Raw genomic sequence first — 21,246 nt, 5'->3', positions numbered from 1 at the left:
CCCAAGAATCCAATCTCCCTTACCTTTATCCCAAAAAAAGTCCAAAAGTTACATCAATTATACAACTTCTTTAAGAAGCTTTGCATAAAACCTAAATAAAATGCAAATCTATACATTGTACCAAATTGATTAATTGGTGACAAATTATGCATTAAGAATAGAGAAAACTTTTTGGAATATGCAAATGTATACAATGTGAATTGGGAATAGGAAAATATGCATTAAGAATATTACTCCCTCCGTTCCTTAATAGTTAAGTCATTTTTTCATTTCGGGAAGTTCCCTCATAGTTGAGTCATTTCCATATATAGTAACTTTTTCCTCTTTCTTACTTTACTCTCTCTTACTTTATTCTCTCTACTTTATTCACTTTTTACTTTATTCTCTCTACCTTTTTCTCTTTCTTACTTTTTTATCTATTTATTTAACACACTCAATATTCATTTTTTAAACTCCGTGCCGAAAAGTTCCGCCTCAACTATGAGGGAACGGAGGGAGTACTTGCTAGTCATATAAGCATTACTACATATATTTTGGAAACACTCTTATCTCTATTTTATTCTCTCTTACTTTACTCTCTTCACTTCACATACAAAATAAAATTATATAAAATTATCAATTTTAACTATGCAATAATAAATATTTCATGTAACATTATTATTATTATTATAAAAATTAATAAAAATAAATATATATAGTGATGAGAAATAAAATGCAAACATGCATTGAGCCAATCCATCATTTGTCATTATAGCCTCTTGCAATATGAATTGAGAATAGAAAAATGCATTGAGGGGGAAATTCGTGCAGATTATAAATAGGGGAGAATAGTCCAAATTATTGGACTATATTTTTTAAAATATTCGATGCAGATTATGAATTTCAAGCGACTCAAAAATAAAGATACATGGACTACGTAGTGTAGCCCAAGCCCAATATTGGGCAATAGCATTTGCAATTCAAAGGAAGTATTTATAGAGATTTAAGATCCAATTGTTTCAGTTTATATGATTAATTTTGATTTATTTAGTGTTTTTTAATTTAAAATTTATAATACTCAATTTTATATTATTATAGAAAAAATCTAGAATTCACATTTTTGAAATATTTCAATTGTCATATCGAAATATGGAGAATACTTTTTTACAGAGTTATAATTGAGAATTTCTCGTCAAAGCTACAAAAAGTATAATTGAGACTATAATTTTTTTGAAAAAATGAAGCCAAAGACTGTACAAAAAGTAAATCAAAATTGAAATTAAAACTTTAAAGTACTGAAAATTCTGTTTAGTTTCTGATTTTCAAGAAATATTTGGTTGAAGTTTAGATAATAAATTTTAAATTTAGGCAATAATGATAGTAGTATAAAATAATGTTGAATTTAATTATTTCTCGAAAGTCAATTACTCAAAGTCAATTATTTCTCGAAAGTAAATTATATTCATAAGTATTTCCTAAATTAGGTAAAAAAAAAGGCTTTTCGATTCGTTTTGATCAGTTTTATGTAAAATGAAAGCAACAAATTCTCAGTTGACTCATTCTTGGCTAGATCCCATCAAATTACAAATCACCCTAAATCACTGTGATTTGTTTGATTGATCTCTCAGTTCTCAATCGATTCCGTCGAATTCATCACTGCTGCATTGTTCTCGAAGATCAAAAGCTCATAATCTGAATTCGCCCAATTTAGATTCACAATCACTTCGAATTTCACTTCATTCGACCAAATTCCCAACCGGGCTTCGTCAATTCCCCAACTTTTTCACTCCCAACATTGCGAATTCCTCATTTATTGGTGTTGAAATTTGAAAAGGGGCATGCTTGAAATTCATGGTGCCCACTGTTGTTTTTCTTGATTTGTTGCACACATTTGCACTAGGTTCTTGGATTTGATTAATATAATCTATGAAGCCAAGTTATTCATTTGGAGCTAGCAATAGTCCCAAGTCATTCCAAGCATATCCAAGGAGGGATTTTGACTTGGAATCTGGGATTCCTAAGAAATCACGAAAGCCGAAAAATAATCTCTTGAGAATGATCAAATCACTAGGAAATAGGATACATCATTGTGTTAAACTCCACCCCCTTTTGCTGGTGTTCTTGATTTTCTTGTCAATTGGCGTTGCTGTCCTGATTTTGTTCTCGGTGTATGATGGAGGTGTGAGGATGATGTCTTCTTATGGGGTAGTGGATAGGAATGCAGATAGGGATATCTATCCTTTTGGTAGCCTCAGGAATCTTGTGATGGTGGCCGGGCATTCGGTTTACACGAGTAGTAGCTGCGAGAAGGTGGATAAGGAGGATGCTTGGTTTTTGGAGCCGTATCAGAAGCATCCGGGGCAGGCTGCAACGTTTGTCACGCATATTGAGAGGGGAGTGGAGATTGCAGCCAAGGATGATGCAGCATTGCTCTTGTTTAGTGGAGGTGAGACTCGGAAGGAAGCTGGTCCTCGGAGCGAAGCTCAGAGTTATTGGACCGTGGCAGAGTCCAAGCAATGGTTTGGTGAGTTCATGTTTCGTTTTTTGTAGCTTTTGCAAGTTATGTGGATGTGGCTGTTTTTGCTGGGATGGAAATTAATGTTAGTGATCAAATTTATATGATTTTGATGTTTGAGTATATATTAGTGGAGCATGGATTCATGAATTGGATTGAATGATAGTTCTTGAAGTCACTTACTGCTTGATAGTTAATGCGGTTGAGTTTTCAGGTTGTTTTTTTCGGATTTTGAAGATGATGTATTGAAGTATGTAACTTGTTGGCTCTACTGAAAATTATCATCCTTTTTCGTATTCTGGAATACCTTAAGTTGCAACATTTCCACGTCTAAATTCTTCTGTTGTTTTATCCGTGTTTCCTCGACTCAAGCATGACTATTAGTCCTTGAGAATATGCAGCATATCAAAATGTCATAAAATCTTTGTAGAATTGTGTTTAATGCCCAACTGCAATTTGATCAGCCAAGAGAGCCATTGCTTCTGGTTTTCGCGAGTGTGACAGATTTAAGTGAGATAATTTGATGTCATTTCTGGATGCTAGCTAGGAAGTCTTGGTATACATTGAAGGATCTATCTAGAACTAAATTGATGTTGTTAAGTCCAACAATGACCTGGATGATTTTGGATCATTCCCTTTGGGAAGAAGTAGTATGAGTGAATATTGTGATTTTATTGTAACCAAAGATTCTTTGAAAATTGATTTGCGAATTTTTTTGTTCAATGTGTGCTCCAATTATGGGGGGAACATAGTGAAAAGAAAAGGTCCGGATCCCTTTTGTTCCCCTCTTTATATAGATTTTGACGTGTGAAGGGTGTTGCAAAAACCTAACAAAGCTTTTGTGTTGAATATACACTCCATAGAGAGTATTTCTTTGTGATTATGAGTTTTATTCATCTACAGCTCTACTCTCTTGATCATTTATCCTTTCGGATGTCTATGCAATGTAGGTGAGAAAACTAAATCCTCATTGATTTTGTTTCCTTAATCTGTGTTTCAGTCATTTGAAGTATGAATGATTTAATTGCAGAAATGCAGATTTATCGTTAAATCTAAATGTAGAATCGTCCTGGAATTCTTTACCCCATCTTGACTCGTATTATCTGAACTTTGAAGAAGTAGAAAGTTAGTATTAGACTTGTAGTAACATTTGAAATTAGTATTCACTTTGATTTTTCCCTCAGATAGTTGCTCTTTAGTACTCCTAATAGATTGCTTTGACATCAAATTTTTCATGATTTTTTGAGGTTGACAATTTTCGGGTACTCGATCCAGGGGTTAGATTAGCACCAAAGAAATGTATTTTGATGCTAGATTGCAAATTATTTTCTAGTTTATGCATCTCATGGGTATATCTTGACTGTCGAAAACTCTGCAGGCAAACGAGACAGCGTGAGAAGTAGAGCACTTACTGAAGAGCATGCTCGAGATAGCTTTGAGAATCTTCTGTTTAGCGTGTGTCGCTTTCGAGAGCTTACGGGCACATATCCACACAACATTACCGTAAGTTCATTACACTTTGGTAGTTAAAATTAGTGTAGTGTGCTTTTTTGGGAACTAAAAAACATTTCTTTCGATTATTTAAACTATTCAAAAAGCGTTTCTTTTCGTCACAAGATTGAGAAAGCTGTGATTAGTGAGTTAAGTAAGATTTGATTACGACTTATCTACCAAGTATTTGAACTGTCTATGGCGTTACTCAGGTGGTAGGTTACGACTTCAAGGAGGAGAGGTTCGTCCATTTACACCGTTCGGCAATTAGGTTTCCGGAGTTCCGGTTCCTGTATTCAGGCACGGCGTCCTCCCAAAACTCGAGAGAAGCTGCAGTGAAAGGCGAAGCACTGGTGAGGTCTCAGTTCCAAGAAGATCCTTATGGTTGTTTAGGCGCGTTGAGTCGCAAAAAGCTCGGGCGCGATCCCTTTCACCGGTCGATCCCGTACCCTAATGGATGCCCGGAAATCAAGGGGTTGTTCAGTTATTGTGGAACTGCACCATTTCCTGGTTGGCTGCCTTGGGCTTAATAACTTTGTCTTAAAAATTTTTTTTGAGTTTACACAACATAAGATGCTGCATAGCTGATGATCACTCCACTCTTGTTGTAATTATTGTAGAGAAAGAACTAAGAAGCATGAATTTTGTGCATGCTAAAGAGATTTTAACTTGCCTTTTAATTTGGACAACTAGAATAACATAAGTTGCCTTAGTGATTTAACTTGGTGATTTTGATAATATATGAGTGATTGGTCAATATAGCAATGGTCTTAAATTTTCAATTTTTATTCATTTACAAAATTTAATCTCATTTACTAGTAATTTTTTAATGCATGTCACATTATTATTACTAGTGGATTATTAGTTTATTAAAGTAAAATAAATTTTTGCTTAGGCAAAAAGATTTGTGATTAACAATCTGTTTACAATTATAGAAGCTGAATTGTTTCGAATTTAACATTTTGTAAAGATAGAATGATTAGTTTTGTAGTCTTCTCTTTATATTAACAATTTCAATAGGCGGTATAAACTCAGAGACTATATACAGAAAGAAAAAATATATATATATCAATATCAAACACACTGGTACATAAATATATTGAATTAATCCAAAATTGGAATAAACTATTTTTAATTTGAAAACATAAATTATCCAAAATAAAAAAATGAAGAACCATCAGACACCAAAATTTATCCCCAGAAGCATTAAAATGCTGTACGGTCCGCATCATGGTTTGAACTTTCATAAGAAAGATCCCATCTCTTGGTTCTTAGCTCAAGCAAATCTTTGATAAAATAAATATTTCGGAATAATATAACAAATTGAGGAATTTAGAGAAAACATTTGCAAAAAGAAAATGGAAGAGAGAGATAAGGGCTCAGAAATTGTTTGGGTATGAGATGTTGTCGTCACACGAAGATCGTCGGAGTGGTGCATGACATTATCTAGATTCTCATCACCGCCCTTCCAAATCAAACTCATTTCGATTTTCAAAAAACGACCTAATTTCAGATTCAGAAGAAGCAGAGAGCAAACATGAGTGATAAATTCAGCTGAGCTAAGAAGTAGAGAGACGACTCCTTATTTAGTTATTTATAAGAGGGAGAATATTTGAAACCCTAATCATTATGTGTTAAATTACCATTTTATCCTTGGGCTAATCCGATTCGTTTAGAAAAGATAATTTTATGTTTTTTCTCTACGGCCATCTTAATCTTAACTCAATTAATTAATTAAATGATTCTCGCTATTATAAATATTGTTAAGTTAGTCATCATGTAATTTTATTTTTATTTCAGTTTTTGTTTTGAAAGATAGTACTATTAGATTAATTTTAATAAATAAATTTAACTACTTGCTTCGGCTTCAGGATTTGTTTGTCAAAAAGATATTTCTGCTGGGTCTATATAACTTCAACAAACTCTGAATCCATAATTCAAAAACACGAACACGACCAATGTGTATTGGAGAAAATCTATGATTCAAGAAAGTATCCAAGCATCTACATGATCAAAGAAACACATTCGATCGAGGACCAAACATTTGCAGAAAAATAGCTTTTTAGATCATAAAACTGCATTAGATATTACTCCACATATGGTGTTTGTTACATGAATATCCTTCGATTGATGAATATCAAACTACTCCAGCAAGCGGAAGTTTAATTCTGGATAGTGTCAGTTTGTATCCCTTAGAAACAATGCGATCGGACACCATAAAAACAATGTCTCGTCGCGGTTAGAATCCTAAAAGGTTACTCAGATTTACAAGATGTATTTTCCTGCATCGTTACGCCTAACCTAAGAAGTAGATACTCAAACTGTGCAAGTGCAGTTAGAGATAGTCACCTGTGATAAAAATATGTTATCTGTGTTTCAACCAAGACGAACTTCTAGATTTGTACTGATGCCTCTTCCCATCGGAAACACCACTGTCACTCAAGCTGCCTTCAGGAAGGTTGTCATGCACGTCCGAGAATTCTTTTCCTGAGATCAGAGGGACGAGATGGGTATCATCTTTGGACTTCTTACGCTCCTCATCATACCGTTTCACATTTTCAGATATCTTATGGAAAGTTTTGTTGATCTTTGCAAGGCCTCTTTCAACCGGTTCTACAACGTGTGATACTGTGAACTTCATGTCATCGACAATCTAGAAAAAATATCAAATCAACAGTTATTTATGGTGATGTCCATAAGAAAAGCTCATGAAGTGCATTAATTGAGAAAATAGAGAAGCAGGGATGATGATCTCACAATTTCACCACTGCCGATGACCACATCACGAACACTCTGATGCAGCTTTGGAGTTTGCACTCTGTCTTCTTGCCGAGAAAAGCGAACTCTAGTTGATCGTTCACTATCTCGAACCTCCTCTGGATCTGGTGGAGTTCCTAAAGATGCATAATCTGTCAGCACAGCTACATTTTTTACACATCTCTCTCCACGTTTGTAAGGTACAGCTGGAAACACATAAAGATGTACCACAGCAGCAATGCCCATCTGAATAACAAGGATATCAGAAAATTGAGAATAAGGATAGTAAATTCAGCATTTCTAGAACCTTTTTAATCTAAATTGCAAGTTTGCTTATGAAATACTTCCCACACCTCAATACAGATAATATAGTCTTGTATACGTGCTTTCAGAACCAGTGCTAGCGACCCTTGCAGAGCTCCAAAAGAGAAAAGAAAAGCTACGGCAACACCTTGCCACCATGTCAAGAACACAATCGACTTAAATGTCAGAAACTTAGCCAAAGGTTTAATAGGTGCCAACTTATTCTTGGTAACAGAATAGAATTGCACAAGGCAATACAAGGCCCAAGTCTGACTGAAGTTGAGAACAACTGCCAAATATGGATAACTGCAAGCAGATTATAAATTGATTAGCAAAAAAAACTATCTTGGGTAAATACACACCAAAATGGTACACTAAAGAGCCTCAAAGCAAAAACTTACGCATAACCCCATTCAAACTTTCCATCTCCATATACACCCAAAGACTGAAAGAGCATTGCTAGTAAGGCACATATCAGCTTCAGTAACATCTACAGATATAGGCATTTAGATTGCAGTCAATACATATACTTAACATTAAATTCTGTTTAATGAAAAATAGCATGCATACATATTGAACGATGCCAATTTTCACGCCTTGATAGAACTCGGAGCCGAGCTTCCAATCCCTCAGACAACAATTCAATGGAAAAGGGTGCTCTACAACTCCATAAGCATAAGTTTCATCTATAATAGGTAGGCTGGAAGTGATCCAATTCTGGTTTTCCATAAATTCAATGGTACTTTCCTCCCCGCCTGCAGGATGTGATATGCCCACCAGAGTTAGTACATCTTTTATTCTTGAAAAGAAAATAAAATGTAAATAATGTCTAATAATTCCATCAACACAAAATAATTACTCTTTTACACAAAGATAAGTATCAAACAATCAAATCTGAAATATCTAAAATGTTAATCAATAAAAATACATTAATCACATTTATGTATCATACTCAACATTCCACTTTTAACACTCTTTCTAGTTTTGAAGACCCGAGGATACAGAATCTAAGTTAATGATTAATGAAAGTTCTAAATGTTGAGATAACATTGTTCGTTGCTATAAAAGCCAATTCATTAGAATGAGGAAATGAGTTTTAAGCACAACTGCATAGAGGAATTCGAACCTTTTAAATCTTTAGCATACAAGTGTTCACTAACTGAACAGATAACATTTTGGAGCACAACTTTTAGAATGCCAAAAGAAGGGCCACAAAAGAAGGTGTGACTTGTAATTCAAAATAATTAGCACTACATAATGATATTATTAATATAATACAAGTTTTGCACTAGAGTACATACCTAAGCAGGCTATGAGATATCTCTCAAAGCAATACAAAGCAAAAGCTTCATAACAATCCCGGATAACTTCACAGTTAAAAGCAGCATCTTCATTCAATAACGACAAGAACTGTTCACAAAAGGCAAGGACATCAATCGTAAAATAAAAACTTTACGCCATCCTAATTAGAGAAATAAATCTAGAAAAATGTGAGGCTGTGAGCATATAGATTATAGAGCATAGATTATTGATAATGAAATTGCGGTGAAGTACACCTAAGGAGTCATATACTTAAACATCTTAATCTTATGTCCAACAAAATAATTGTATGATCTCTACGATTGTATTCCCATACAAGAGCAACCATATTGAGAGAGACCCTTCATAATAAAGAAGAGTGAACAAAATCGACATATCGACTTGATGAAGTTATTTCAACATACATGAAACAAAACCAAGTTCCCTGGCATAACTTAGCATAACTGTATAATGCACTAAACAGAAACATTACAAAAAATAAACAAATCATGGAAACAATTCCTCCAACATGTTATTTACTACTCAATATGTTTTTGTTCAACTCCCATCTCTTGAATGTAGTGATGCTCTCACATTGAGAGGAAATAGGAAATATAAGTTGTGATAAGCTATCTTTACCGATTCCACTGCATAAACAGGAACCATCAGAATCAGGCCAACCAAAAATTTTTGCTCCTGAAACATAAAAAAGAGATACTTGTTAGTTGTTACAACAGCATAAATCAATCAGAATAGCATTGATAAATGGAGTAATTGATAAAGATAAAAGGTCTAGCCAAAGCCAGACAATCAACTATGATTTATGAAGCTAGAACAAATATCAAAAAGCAAAACCTATAACAAACCTCCGGCTTATTGTACGCAGCTAAATGCTCAAAGATGAGAAACGTTGACAAAAGAAGAGCCACAGCCACGAATATCCCCGCACTGGCAACCGTCCATTTGTACAGGGAAGACGTCTCAGTACCCAAAGCTATAGAAGAAAATCTAGAAATCACGTCTGTTGATTCACCCGAAGTGGCAAGACATAGTAACGATACTAACACCCCTTTCCACCGCATTGCAGCAGATCATCAAGCTTCTCAGCACATTAATCCAAATCGAGCTCCATCAACGTGAGCCTAAAATCCTGCTAAACAACCAGATCACATCACAATTCACCATTCTCCGATCACAAATACAATCAAATATTGAAAGAATCATCCAAGTATATAATCAATCCTAGCAAACAATCATCAATCAATAAAGAGAAATTACAATATCAGAATCCGTGCAGCTTTGAATTCACCAAACAACTAGTATTTCATTCTCCTAGAAATATCGTTTAAAAAATCCGAGTAAATCCCTACCAACACAAGTTCATCAAATTAACCAAGCAAAATCCAAAACAAGGTATAGAGTGCTTTTTCAGGCCGGAGCTGAACCTCTTACCGATGGCGAAATTACTCTTCCCCAAAATCAACCAAGTGTTGGAGCGATAGTCAAGTGGAGTGATTATCGAGATTCGTTCCAGATCAAAAAGTCTCAGTTCTCAAGGGCTCCGAGCGTGTGTGAATGTGTGTTTGAGAGGAAGAGAAGAGAGAGAGAGTCTCTATCGACCTTTGCTTCGGCGGTTGGGAACTGAGGAAAACAATCGTGTTAGTGTCACCGTCACGGCACAGAAGTCTCTCACAGTCTAAATACGTGGCGAGATTCTCTGTGCGCTGTTGAGATATATGGCTACGGTTTTAAATCAGTGATTTAAAATTATTTAGTACTCCGTAGTAAATTAAGTAGAAAAAATTATATTTAGGAATTAGGTAGAGAAAATTGTGTTTAATGAATTATTACGTTTTAATAAAGTATAAAATAAGTTATTTAATCTGGGACATTCTAAAAATAAATATGAGAAATTTGTAAACTTGGAAAAAGAAATAGACTATACTACTATATTTATTGGAGGAAAATGTAGTTTACTAGATTATCAGTATATCAAAGTTAACAGAATATAAGGATAGTACTAATTTAAGAATTACTGTGAATTTATAAAATAAAAAATATAGAAAATTGATTATAAAGATATAGGAGTATGAATTTATTAAAATAAAATATATATAGTAAATTAAGTCATCAATAAAACTACAATCCAGCAAATTAAATGAAATATATAGGGTGAGAGATATTTTAAAGTTTAAAATGTTGTTTAGTGGACTAGGGCAATTTTGTTTGAAAAAATTAAATAAGTGCAAATGCATCTCAATTTTCAAATAAGCAAAGTTCATAGACATTTTATAAAAAAAAAACTTCAGAGACCTTAAATGTGCAGCCTTAAAAGTTCAGGTCCTATTTATGTTAGTACTATATAAAGTATAAACTGATGATCTATTCTATGTATAACATTATGCAACTTCACAAATGTTTCACTGCAAATGAATTCCTAAAGATTTGTTGTATAAACAAGAAGAAAATAGTTGTACAATTACAAACAATACATAACCAACGTTGTACAGAACAACAAAAATTGCTCTAATCTAAACCCATCCAGAGAGCAAGGTTGATATCTTCATCGAACTCGGTTTGTTTAGAAATCAAATTTCTATGTCAAGCCAAAATTTACATCCCTCGTGTGAGGCATCATGGTGCGTTTCATATCACATTTGTGCTTGTCCGAATGATTCTCTGTGCTTCCTCGAGGTCCCTCAGAAACCTATATAGCAGTCGCGATGATTTAAGCAGTCCTTGAATTGGGAAACTTTTGAATCAAGTAAAGTCAAACATACCTCTTTGAATTGAGGATTGCTGAACCACCAAGGATGAAACGAATTCCAGAATTCGTAGCGTTTTGGAGGGAAACCACGCGGGCCTCCTCATAAGTAGTTCCGCCCACAATGAAAATTATGACATCCTGAGGCCTGTCAAAGAAATATATTCGAAGATGATCTACAACTGAACACTATAAATCCAATTATGCAGACACAAACTAGATGAATACTCTCCTACTAACAATGTAATTTTGTAAAGAGAAAACCATATGTTCAATTGTGGCTGATAGCAGTTTCTCACGTCTGACTAGCTCTAAAGGGAGGAAACACTTCAAAGACTGTACCTAGCTTGTTGGAAATGGTTTCCGATGTAAGGGTAGTCCACATCTCTCATACGTCCTTTAGTAATGCTCTCCATCGTCTGAGATAGCAGGGGCTGATGCTGAGTGTATACATTCTCCACTCCCTGAGAAAGAGAGATGATTTATTTTCAAAACCTAGTTAGATACTTTTTTTAATTAAGCAAAATTAGATGCGAGTTTGTGGACATACTTTGAGTCCGCGAGCCATATTAAGAGCATAATTGAGCAGATCTCTGTTCCCATAAAGATCTCCAGTTCGCCTATCAACACCAGCTTGCTTCAGTAGGAATTGCACAAGCTGCAAGCCAAGATAGCAAATGTCATACATCTTGTAAATTATCAGTTGGCAAAGTACAAAATCTCTTCATAAAAACTCAATTAATGTGCTCCCGTATCAACAGCTTCAGTATTATAAAGTCCAGAATACCATCCCCGCACAGGGAGACTAATAGTCCAATAAATTGAGTACACAATCGGTTAGAAATGTGAACCCAATTCCAGGGTTTTAAAAAGACATACCCCTGGTTTATACTTCGGAGATTGAGCTGCCAATTTATTGAATAATTGCATCAGCTGGACGGGGCTTTCTTTCTCATACCGCAAAGCATACAGCATGACTAAGCGCAGTCGGTCAATATCCGAGACATTTTCATTATTTAACAGGTTTGTAACAGCCTGCATAGGAGCACACAGTATAAGACAGTTACATAGACACTTTTTTAATTTGGAACAGATTATATGAAATCCAACAATATCCAAGGGATGTCATCTCGAGCATCTTAATGCAGACATCAGGCATGCTTAGTCACCTATAAGGTTATGTCCTTTCATTAAATATGTACTGCTGAAACTGAGATGCACTAGAAGAGCTATTGTAACAATCATCTCAAAAATCAGGACCAATTTGAAAATAATTGGAAGAAAATCTATACTCAATACTTGAAAAAACACCATTGTACCTCAAACGCTGCCCCTTGCCCACCATTACAGGCTAAATCTTGTTCTGTTTGTGAGACTAACATTAGTTTCCGCTCTTCAACAATCCTACTCATTTCGGTAACCAATGTCACATGCTTGGAAACATTGCCATGCATTTTTCTGTATTCTGGGTAGTTGTCAACAAATTTAGCCATGTCCTCTGCAAAATTATTAAATTGTCATTATGTTTGAGATTTCCATCAAGGACATATGAAGTTACAGATACAGAAAGAAGAAAAATATCATAGAGTGTCTGTCTGATAAAGACGTCCGCCTGAAGACGAACCTATTGTCTGGATATTCTGATTACTTTTTGCAATTTGCTGGAAATCATCCACCAACTTTTTTATATTCATCCCAATATCTCCAAAATTCTCATACATGTTGGCTTTGAAAAAGGGATCTTGCTCAGAAGACAGTACAACCTCCTGAGAGCGTTAAAAATAAATTGAAGTTACAAACTTCCTCATACATTGGAAATGACAAAGCAGAAAGCCACATTATACTGAAAAGAATAACAACCTTGTGGTCCTTTGATGCCTTGCCAATGTTTCTGAGATCTACTTTATTGTCTTGAATGCCTATTAATTCATGAACCATGGCCTACAGATAACAATAGCTAATAAATTGTCATATTCAGAATGAATATTAGTAGTATGTAATACCACATCAACATCTTTTTTTAGGAGACAATGACCTGATATGTCCATTGATTGAGAAGAGGAGTCACTGGATCATCTCGCCTATCGAGAATAAGCAACAACGGAGAAACCTCTGAACGCCGAAAATCAAAAAGACCACTCTCCTGCTGATACATCAGCTTCTGCAGAAACAAAAAATTAACCCCAAATCAGTTCTATAGTATCTTCCTAAAGCATTTAGAAGAAAGTAAGTGAATCCAGTGAGCATGCTATGTTCACCATAGGAATTTTTTATGTCATCAGACTTAGGATTTTTTGAAGGAACAAGTGGAATTTTTAAATCTTACTGAATAACCCCAAAGGAATGTAACTCACCATCGCTTCTTGTGCTATCCTTTTGGCTATATCAGATGTCTGTGAATAACGAATAACAGGTCTACGTTTTAGAGCCAGGAAGATGGCAGCAATCCCATCAATAGCTTGGTCACAAAAGTGCTGTAAACCTGATGGATCCACCACGGCTGGAAGCATATACATATGGTTTGATGGAATATTTAAGGAGAAATGATGGGAATCAAGTGCAACAAAGTCAGCATAGAACTCCTGCATACCAAAGAAATAGACAAAGGCCAATTTTCATCTACATGAATCAAACCAATAGAGTAATTAAAAATGTCAGTTTCCTTGGCAGTGAAGAGGCACTTCTACAAAATTTGAAGTACCTGCACTTGTTGAACTACTTCATGCTCATCTGCGTCAGCCAAATTGTGCAGCTGAGTGTCTTTCAACATATTGGAGAAAACTGTAACAATATGACCAGGCAGTAGGGACTTCAGTCACTCATCCACAATACATTCCACTAAATTAAGATACCAGCAACTATTCATAAGCAGCTTCTGAAGTAAAATCTGAACGAAATTCTGACAAGCAAATTAACAAACCATATCCTACTTATCCGGGATGACTAATGCGTGATACAGATAAAATGATACTCACATAGGTGGTACTCTCCAAACCGAGGATGATTCAGCTGACGTCTCACAAGAACTACGTTCTCAGATGTTGGACGGAGAAAATAGACAGCTTTCAGGTGCATCATGGGTTCTTTTGACATCGAAATTGAATCCACAAGCTCCACAAGAAACACTTCTTTCTGAAGCAGCTCTGACTGTGAATACACAACACTCACAACGCTAACCTGCAGCCAATTTCGAAGATTCAACTTAAATAAGTGGACGATCAGACACTCTGAACTTCATTCCGTTTCTGAAATATACATTGGCACATCGAATCTTCAACCAAAAAAGCTAACTAGCATCTTGAATTCGGATAACAGAGCATGTGATCAGTTCACTTAACCTTCCTTAATTTCACTCTATTGTTCATTGTAGTTGTAATCAATAATATAGAACCAAACAAATTGAGCTCGTTCATCCATATTTCAGGACGTTCTGTTACAGCTTAGTGATCCAAATTTCCAATACGAATCATGAAAATGCAAGTTTCAAAATTTCAATTCTAACATCAAATGTCGCAGGACAAAGACGCTCAACGATCAATTAAGAACCATAACATAAAAATCACATAAACTGACGAATCGAGATCGAAATTTCAACGATAAAGGAAGCAAAAGAGCATGCGAAAAGCGAAAATCACCGTTTGAGAGTCGAGGATGAGAACTTTCATGCCGGAAATGTCATGTAGCATTCGATTGATGTAATCTCGTACAACCGAAATCAGCACCATTTTCCCTTTCCGAAAGATCCAGTTGGATTGCCGATCTGATCAGTTTGTATCACAAATCTTTACGAATTGGGGTTTAAGAATGGTAGGATTAAACAGAATTGGGAGAGAGAGTCAGTCAATAGGGAGATCAAGCAGAGAGATTCAGGTGAAGGGAATACGGTACGACGTCGTTCGTTCAGCTGGTAGTTCGGACGGCGGTCTTCTATTTAGAGAAGAGTAAAATAAAATAAAAGACATTCCAAATTACTACTACTACAATTCAAATAATTGAGATATAAGGAATGTAGTGTCTTTGTCTTCTATTTACAAATTTTGTGAAATTTCAGGGAATCAAATTGGCTAGTTTTTTTGAAATTTGAGATTATATTCATGACCATTTTAAAAATTAGGATTGAGGCATGCGAATTTTTTATAATAAATGAATTTTTGCATTTCTTCATATTTTTCTATTATTTTTTATTATTTTTTGCACAAAATATAAATAATTAATTATGTGAATAATTTACATAACATATTACAATCGAATATTTTTTCATGAATTAAACAATCATATTTAATAAAAAAATTTTAAAGATGGAGCCTCTCATGTCTATGTACAATTTTAATTATTTAGTGAAATATCTTTCTTATTTTTTTTACTATCTCTTTAAAAAGGTATATAATTAATTAATAAGATAATTTGTTCATTTTATATAAGAAAAATAAAAAGAAAATGAAGAGAATTAAAAAAAGAAAAAGAAAAATGCAAAAATATACTAATAATCTGAAAAATATCTCTCTCTTTTTATGAAATCTCTCAGCAAATTTTAAAGTAAAGTGACATTCAAAATCAAGAGTTTATTCATAAAAATAACCCTAGATACAATCACTAACACATGTACCAAGAGCAACAAATCTAACTAGTCGCATATTCTATGATAAATTACACCCCAAATAATAAAAGTCGTAAAATAATAAAAGTCGCATATTCAAGATATTTTCTATATTTTTGTACGTAAGAAAAAATAAAATAAATATTCTCATGTAAACAATAAAATTATTATCAGTGCAACACCAATCCCATAATATATAGTGGAAAGAATTGTCATACCACTATGCTGATAACTCTTTTTATCTGTCCCCAAATTCATCTAAACCACATTCTAAAAAAGATAAAATATAATGAAATTTACGAAACGTTATAATTAAACGACTATTTGATTCGTATGAATGTGGTGATGATTTACTTAAAACCAAAACACTTTGTATAAATTTGACTTCAGAAAACGGTTGGATAAACTTCGAAAATCTCTATTTCGATAATAAACGAAAATATATACCCGGTTTTATTCGATTAAATCTTTTTTATTTGTCGCCTTCTTCACCGCATTAATTTATTTTACTACAAATGGAGAAAACGCCGGCAAATCCACCTCTGGAAACCCTAGCCTCACCATAAATACAAACACAGCTCTCTCTCCATTTCTGCACCATCACACACTCGTTAGCAGTGACAAAGTAACGCCAATCATTCACCTCTCTCTCCGCCGCCGTCAGGGAGGTATTTCCCACTGTTGCATTTGTACGATTGCTGCTGGTTTCCTGTTATCTGAATGAATTTGTTTGCAGGATTTCTGCTTCTAAATTGAATAAGAGGAGATGAGTCAGTCTCTGCATAGCTGCAGTAATGTGCTCTGTAAGTCTACTCAATCCAATCGTTACTTATCCGCCGGAAAAAGGCAATTTCCGCGCGTTTCGCGGCAATTGGGAGTGGCACCGGGGAGGAATTTGAGTAATCTATACTTGTCGACTCGGCTGTCAGTGTTGAATAGTGTGAAGTGTGAGAATGAGCGTGGTGGTGGTGGTGGTGGTGGTAAGAGCAGTGGTGATTTAGCGAATGTAGGGGGGTTTAGTGGTGGAAAAATTGGTAAAAGGACCGACATTAAGAAGATTTTGATCCTAGGTGCGGGGCCGATTGTGATAGGGCAAGCTTGCGAGTTTGATTATTCGGGGACGCAGGCTTGCAAGGCGCTTAAAGAGGAGGGGTATGAGGTGATATTGATTAATTCGAATCCTGCTACGATAATGACTGATCCGGATTTGGCGGATAGGACTTACATCGAGCCTATGACACCTGAGTTGGTGGAGCAAGTGCTTGAGAAGGAGAGGCCGGATGCTCTGTTGCCCACGATGGGGGGCCAAACTGCGCTTAATCTTGCTGTTGCCTTGGCAGAGAGCGGTGCTCTTGAGAAGTATGGAGTGGAGCTGATTGGGGCGAAGCTTGACGCAATCAAGAAGGCTGAGGATAGAGAGCTGTTTAAGCAGGCGATGAAGAATATTGGGCTCAAGACACCTCCTTCGGGGATTGGGACAACGTTGGAGGAGTGTTTTGAGATTGCTAATTGGATTGGGGAGTTTCCTTTGATTATCCGGCCTGCGTTTACATTGGGTGGGACGGGAGGCGGAATTGCGTATAACAGGGAGGAGTTTGAAGCTATTTGTAAGTCGGGCCTGGCGGCTAGTGTGACATCACAAGTTTTGGTGGAGAAGTCGCTGTTGGGATGGAAAGAGTATGAGCTTGAGGTTATGAGAGATTTGGCAGACAACGTGGTGATTATTTGCTCGATTGAGAATATCGACCCTATGGGGGTTCACACGGGGGATTCCATCACTGTTGCCCCTGCACAGACCTTGACGGACAGGGAGTACCAACGTCTTAGGGATTACTCTATTGCGATTATCAGGGAAATTGGAGTTGAATGCGGTGGTTCAAATGTTCAGTTTGCTGTTAATCCCAAAGATGGAGAAGTGATGATAATCGAGATGAACCCTAGAGTGTCAAGATCATCTGCGTTGGCCTCTAAAGCTACTGGCTTCCCAATTGCCAAGATGGCTGCCAAATTGTCAGTTGGGTATTCATTGGATCAGATTCCTAATGACATCACTAGGAAGACACCAGCAAGTTTTGAGCCTTCTATAGATTATGTTGTAACCAAGGTAATGTTCAGTTTTCCCTTTTCATTTATCTCTATCTCGTTACTCTTAGTTCGATGTGTTGTGTCCAATAAACATGTTCATATACTCTATATGTTTGAATGCAGATACCGAGGTTTGCATTTGAGAAATTCCCTGGCTCTGAGCCTATTTTGACCACCCAAATGAAGTCCGTTGGTGAATCCATGGCTGTAGGGCGGACATTTCAGGAATCTTTTCAGAAAGCAGTCCGCTCGCTAGAATGTGGGTACTCTGGATGGGGTTGTGGAAAGGTCAAGGAACTTGACTGGGACTGGGAACAACTAAAATACAGCCTGAGGGTACCCAGTCCCGATCGTATTCATTCCATATATGCTGCCATGAAGCGAGGAATGACAGTGGAGGGCATCCATGAATTGAGTCTTATAGACACATGGTTCCTCACTCAGCTTAAAGAACTTGTGGATGTGGAGCAATATCTGTTAGCACGGAGTTTATCAGAATTGACCAAGGATGATTTCTGGGAAGTGAAGAGGAGAGGTTTCAGTGATGTTCAGATAGCTTTTGCTACAAAGTCTACTGAGAAGGAAGTTCGATCAAAGAGGTTGTCTTTAGGTGTCAAACCAGCTTACAAAAGAGTTGATACATGTGCAGCAGAATTCGAGGCTGATACACCTTACATGTATTCTTCATATGAAACTGAATGTGAATCAGCTCCTACCAACAAGAAAAAAGTTTTGATCCTTGGTGGGGGACCAAATCGAATTGGCCAGGGAATTGAATTTGATTACTGCTGCTGTCATACTTCATTTGCCCTTCAGGTTGGTGATCGTTTAATTTCCTATTGTGTTCTCTCATTTGCAATTTAGTTCCCCAACTACATTACAAGAAATCTTCCAAATGGATTAGTAAATGTGCAACAGTTAATATGATCTGTTATTAATTTGCAATTATATTTGCCGATTGATCCTTTCTACTCGTGATAAGTCATTGTAGGACTTGGATGAAAATGTCAATAGCTATGTGACTATAGCTTGTAAATCTATATGGTTTATTTTGAGATTATGGGCCAAGATGAAAATATAATTGATGCAATAGTGCCATTTCATATGATTTATATACTCACTGCCTGTCTGTAGCAGCAAAACAATTTTATTGATACTAAACTTATATAAGAGCTTTGTCTTTTATTAGTTGGATAGAGGAATTTGTTGAAGTTCCGAATGGGATCTGATTCAGTTAGTGCAAAAATAAGAAAAAGGGGAACTTAATTTTAATTGATTTCAGTTTCATCAATTTGATTGTCCATGCTTATATCTTACTTTTTCTTTATCTTTCAGGACGCAGGCTTTGAAACAATCATGATGAATTCCAACCCTGAAACAGTGTCAACTGATTATGACACCAGTGATCGGCTTTACTTCGAACCTCTCACGGTGGAAGATGTTATCAACATCATTGACTTGGAAAGGCCAGATGGCATTATTGTGCAGTTTGGTGGGCAAACTCCGCTGAAACTGTCTCTTCCTATTCAACAATATATAGATGAGCACAAGCCCGAATGCAGAAGTGGTTCTGGAAATGTTCGCATCTGGGGCACATCGCCTGATTCTATTGATGCTGCTGAGGATAGGAAGAGATTCAACGCAATCCTGACAGAGTTAAAAATTGAGCAGCCGCAAGGAGGAATTGCAAGGAGCGAGGAAGATGCTCTTGCTATTGCAGCGGAGGTTGGTTACCCTGTTGTGGTTAGACCGTCATATGTTCTGGGTGGCCGTGCAATGGAGATTGTTTACAGTGACGAGAAGCTCATTACTTATCTCGAAACTGCAGTTAAGGTGGATCCCGACCGTCCTGTTTTGGTTGACAAGTACTTATCTGATGCTATCGAGATCGATATTGATGCTCTTGCTGATTCATATGGTAATGTTGTGATTGGTGGGATAATGGAGCACATTGAGCAAGCCGGTGTCCATTCGGGTGATTCAGCATGCATGCTTCCCACACAAACGGTGTCGTCTTCGAGCTTGGAGACGATAAGGTCTTGGACTACAAAATTAGCTAAGAGCTTGAACGTTTGTGGACTTATGAACTGTCAATATGCAATCACAGCTTCTGGAGATGTCTTCTTGCTCGAAGCGAACCCTCGAGCCTCGAGGACCGTCCCATTTGTGTCGAAGGCGATCGGGCACCCACTAGCTAAGTACGCAGCACTGGTTATGTCTGGCAAGTCTCTTCAAGACCTGCATTTCACAGATGAGATCATCCCCAGACATATATCTGTCAAAGAAGCCGTCCTCCCATTCGAGAAGTTCCAGGGCGCCGACGTCATCCTCGGCCCGGAGATGCGGAGCACGGGCGAGGTCATGGGCATCCACTACGGATCCTCCATCGCCTTCGCAAAGGCGCTGATAGCCGCAGGGCAGAAGCCGCCTCTATCGGGGACGCTATTCCTCAGCGTGAACGACTTGACCAAGCCCCATCTCGGCCCCATCGCCGTAGCCTTCACGAGCCTCGGTTTCAAGATCGTGGCGACGTCCGGGACGGCTCAAGTCCTTGAGCTAGGAGGCGTCCCCGTCGAGCGCGTGCTGAAGATGCACGAAGGGCGGCCACATGCCGCCGACATGATCGCCAACGGGCAGATTCAGATGATGGTGGTGACGAGCTCGGGCGACCAGCTTGACCAGATCGACGGCCTGAAGCTCCGGAGGATGGCGTTGGCATACAAGATTCCGGTGATAACAACGGTGGCCGGTGCCTTGGCTACTGCTGCGGCGATCAAGAGCTTGAGATCGAACAAGATTGAAATGACGGCTCTTCAGGATTACTTCATGGAGGAGAGAGATACAGAGAGCAGCAAAACTTTGCAATCGGCATCAATTTGAGACTTGCTAAGTTGCTGCTTTTTTTATGCTTCTGAGTTTTGTTTTCTGTTTGAATAACTCATTTTGTGGAATTTGGAACAAATATATTTATGTTTTTGTTTTATTTTTGAACTGGGACGATACAGTGAGTATTAGTTTTATGTTTCTATTTGAGCTATTGTATAATTTTGTTTTATTTTTGAGATGGAACGATGCATTGATAGTATTTTGCTATTTCAGAGGTTAAAATCATTTTGAATTTATACTGAAAACAAACAATTAAAAATATAATTTTAATAAGTTGCTATAAAATAAAATTTACATATCAAATATATTTAAAGTTAAATGCGATAATATAGTTATTTTTTTTATTGCACTCAAAGTTTTCACCTTTGTGATTTATTAAGGACGTTTTTGTGCGATTATAATTCATATTTAAATACAAACTAATAGTATTTCCATCATTGAATTTAAATATTTATTTTGTTTATCTAATACACAAAATATCTACTCATGTTAGTTATTCACACAAAACTAAATAACTTATATTGAATATGTTTGGTATGTACTACTGAGGTTACTTCAATAGTAGAAAAT

The 21,246-nt window shown here is 36.5% G+C and overlaps 4 protein-coding genes and 1 non-coding gene across 8 annotated transcripts; 2 read left to right on the top strand and 3 right to left on the bottom strand.

The window, feature by feature from the left end:
• Nucleotides 1–1,486: 1,486 nt before the first annotated feature.
• LOC125218697 (uncharacterized protein C57A10.07) lies at nt 1,487–4,723 on the top strand. Its single transcript, XM_048120435.2, has 3 exons — nt 1,487–2,503; nt 3,873–3,997; nt 4,198–4,723. Exons 1-3 carry the CDS (start codon nt 1,906–1,908, stop codon nt 4,513–4,515), a joined length of 1,041 nt encoding a protein of 346 aa, XP_047976392.1. The 5' UTR covers nt 1,487–1,905; the 3' UTR covers nt 4,516–4,723.
• A 637-nt stretch (nt 4,724–5,360) lies between these two features.
• Nucleotides 5,361–5,451, bottom strand: LOC125185765 (small nucleolar RNA Z221/R21b). The gene has a single exon (XR_007170265.1). It is a non-coding gene; the product is annotated as a small nucleolar RNA Z221/R21b (small nucleolar RNA).
• Nucleotides 5,452–6,028: 577 nt separating this feature from the next.
• Nucleotides 6,029–10,051, bottom strand: LOC125222969 (organic solute transporter ostalpha protein (DUF300)). Of its 4 annotated transcripts, none has more exons than XM_048125891.2 (9): nt 9,790–10,051; nt 9,211–9,497; nt 8,984–9,040; nt 8,347–8,455; nt 7,616–7,800; nt 7,447–7,535; nt 7,096–7,351; nt 6,743–6,988; nt 6,029–6,638 (listed from the first exon to the last, which is right to left on the bottom strand). In XM_048125891.2, the coding sequence occupies exons 2-9, from the start codon at nt 9,424–9,426 to the stop codon at nt 6,351–6,353; spliced, it is 1,446 nt and encodes a 481-aa protein (XP_047981848.1). In that variant the 5' UTR covers nt 9,427–9,497; nt 9,790–10,051; the 3' UTR covers nt 6,029–6,350. The 4 variants fall into 4 exon arrangements, with proteins under 4 accessions (XP_047981848.1, XP_047981847.1, XP_047981846.1 ...); XM_048125890.2 differs by having other exon boundaries at nt 9,211–9,494; XM_048125889.2 differs by having other exon boundaries at nt 9,797–10,051.
• A 723-nt stretch (nt 10,052–10,774) lies between these two features.
• VPS45 (vacuolar protein sorting 45) lies at nt 10,775–15,081 on the bottom strand. Its single transcript, XM_048119714.2, has 13 exons — nt 14,744–15,081; nt 14,084–14,285; nt 13,810–13,889; nt 13,463–13,690; nt 13,144–13,269; nt 12,969–13,049; nt 12,733–12,874; nt 12,428–12,606; nt 11,988–12,143; nt 11,659–11,766; nt 11,451–11,572; nt 11,125–11,256; nt 10,775–11,051 (listed from the first exon to the last, which is right to left on the bottom strand). Exons 1-13 carry the CDS (start codon nt 14,831–14,833, stop codon nt 10,991–10,993), a joined length of 1,707 nt encoding a protein of 568 aa, XP_047975671.1. The 5' UTR covers nt 14,834–15,081; the 3' UTR covers nt 10,775–10,990.
• Nucleotides 15,082–16,198: 1,117 nt separating this feature from the next.
• Nucleotides 16,199–20,820, top strand: LOC125217556 (carbamoyl phosphate synthase arginine-specific large chain, chloroplastic-like). Its single transcript, XM_048119071.2, has 4 exons — nt 16,199–16,373; nt 16,442–17,809; nt 17,914–18,606; nt 19,126–20,820. The coding sequence occupies exons 2-4, from the start codon at nt 16,472–16,474 to the stop codon at nt 20,668–20,670; spliced, it is 3,576 nt and encodes a 1,191-aa protein (XP_047975028.2). The 5' UTR covers nt 16,199–16,373; nt 16,442–16,471; the 3' UTR covers nt 20,671–20,820.
• The last annotated feature ends 426 nt before the right edge of the window (nt 20,821–21,246 follow it).

Source organism: Salvia hispanica, chromosome 1, assembly GCF_029641045.1.
Source record: "Salvia hispanica isolate PSC_SH4W2 chromosome 1, Shi_PSC_v1, whole genome shotgun sequence".
In the NCBI taxonomy this organism is placed as follows: domain Eukaryota; kingdom Viridiplantae; phylum Streptophyta; class Magnoliopsida; order Lamiales; family Lamiaceae; genus Salvia; species Salvia hispanica.
This window is presented reverse-complemented; position numbering and strand designations above follow the sequence as displayed.

What these genes read in the sequence shown, in the direction of transcription:
- LOC125218697 (XM_048120435.2), top strand. Translation starts at nt 1,906, where the DNA reads ATGAAGCCAAGTTATTCATTTGGAGCTAGCAATAGTCCCAAGTCATTC. An exon ending in AGAGTCCAAGCAATGGTTTG is followed by an intron (nt 2,504 to 3,872) that starts GTGAGTTCATGT and finishes AAAACTCTGCAG; the next exon opens with GCAAACGAGACAGCGTGAGA. An exon ending in CATATCCACACAACATTACC is followed by an intron (nt 3,998 to 4,197) that starts GTAAGTTCATTA and finishes GGCGTTACTCAG; the next exon opens with GTGGTAGGTTACGACTTCAA.
- LOC125222969 (XM_048125891.2), bottom strand. Translation starts at nt 9,426, where the DNA reads ATGCGGTGGAAAGGGGTGTTAGTATCGTTACTATGTCTTGCCACTTCG. An exon ending in CTGTTTATGCAGTGGAATCG is followed by an intron (nt 8,456 to 8,983) that starts GTAAAGATAGCT and finishes TTTTGTGAACAG; the next exon opens with TTCTTGTCGTTATTGAATGA. An exon ending in AAATTGGCATCGTTCAATAT is followed by an intron (nt 7,536 to 7,615) that starts GTATGCATGCTA and finishes CTATATCTGTAG; the next exon opens with ATGTTACTGAAGCTGATATG.
- VPS45 (XM_048119714.2), bottom strand. Translation starts at nt 14,833, where the DNA reads ATGGTGCTGATTTCGGTTGTACGAGATTACATCAATCGAATGCTACAT. An exon ending in CTCCGAAGTATAAACCAGGG is followed by an intron (nt 11,767 to 11,987) that starts GTATGTCTTTTT and finishes CTTGGCTTGCAG; the next exon opens with CTTGTGCAATTCCTACTGAA. An exon ending in AACCATTTCCAACAAGCTAG is followed by an intron (nt 11,257 to 11,450) that starts GTACAGTCTTTG and finishes TTTCTTTGACAG; the next exon opens with GCCTCAGGATGTCATAATTT.
- LOC125217556 (XM_048119071.2), top strand. Translation starts at nt 16,472, where the DNA reads ATGAGTCAGTCTCTGCATAGCTGCAGTAATGTGCTCTGTAAGTCTACT. An exon ending in TAGATTATGTTGTAACCAAG is followed by an intron (nt 17,810 to 17,913) that starts GTAATGTTCAGT and finishes GTTTGAATGCAG; the next exon opens with ATACCGAGGTTTGCATTTGA. An exon ending in ATACTTCATTTGCCCTTCAG is followed by an intron (nt 18,607 to 19,125) that starts GTTGGTGATCGT and finishes TTTATCTTTCAG; the next exon opens with GACGCAGGCTTTGAAACAAT.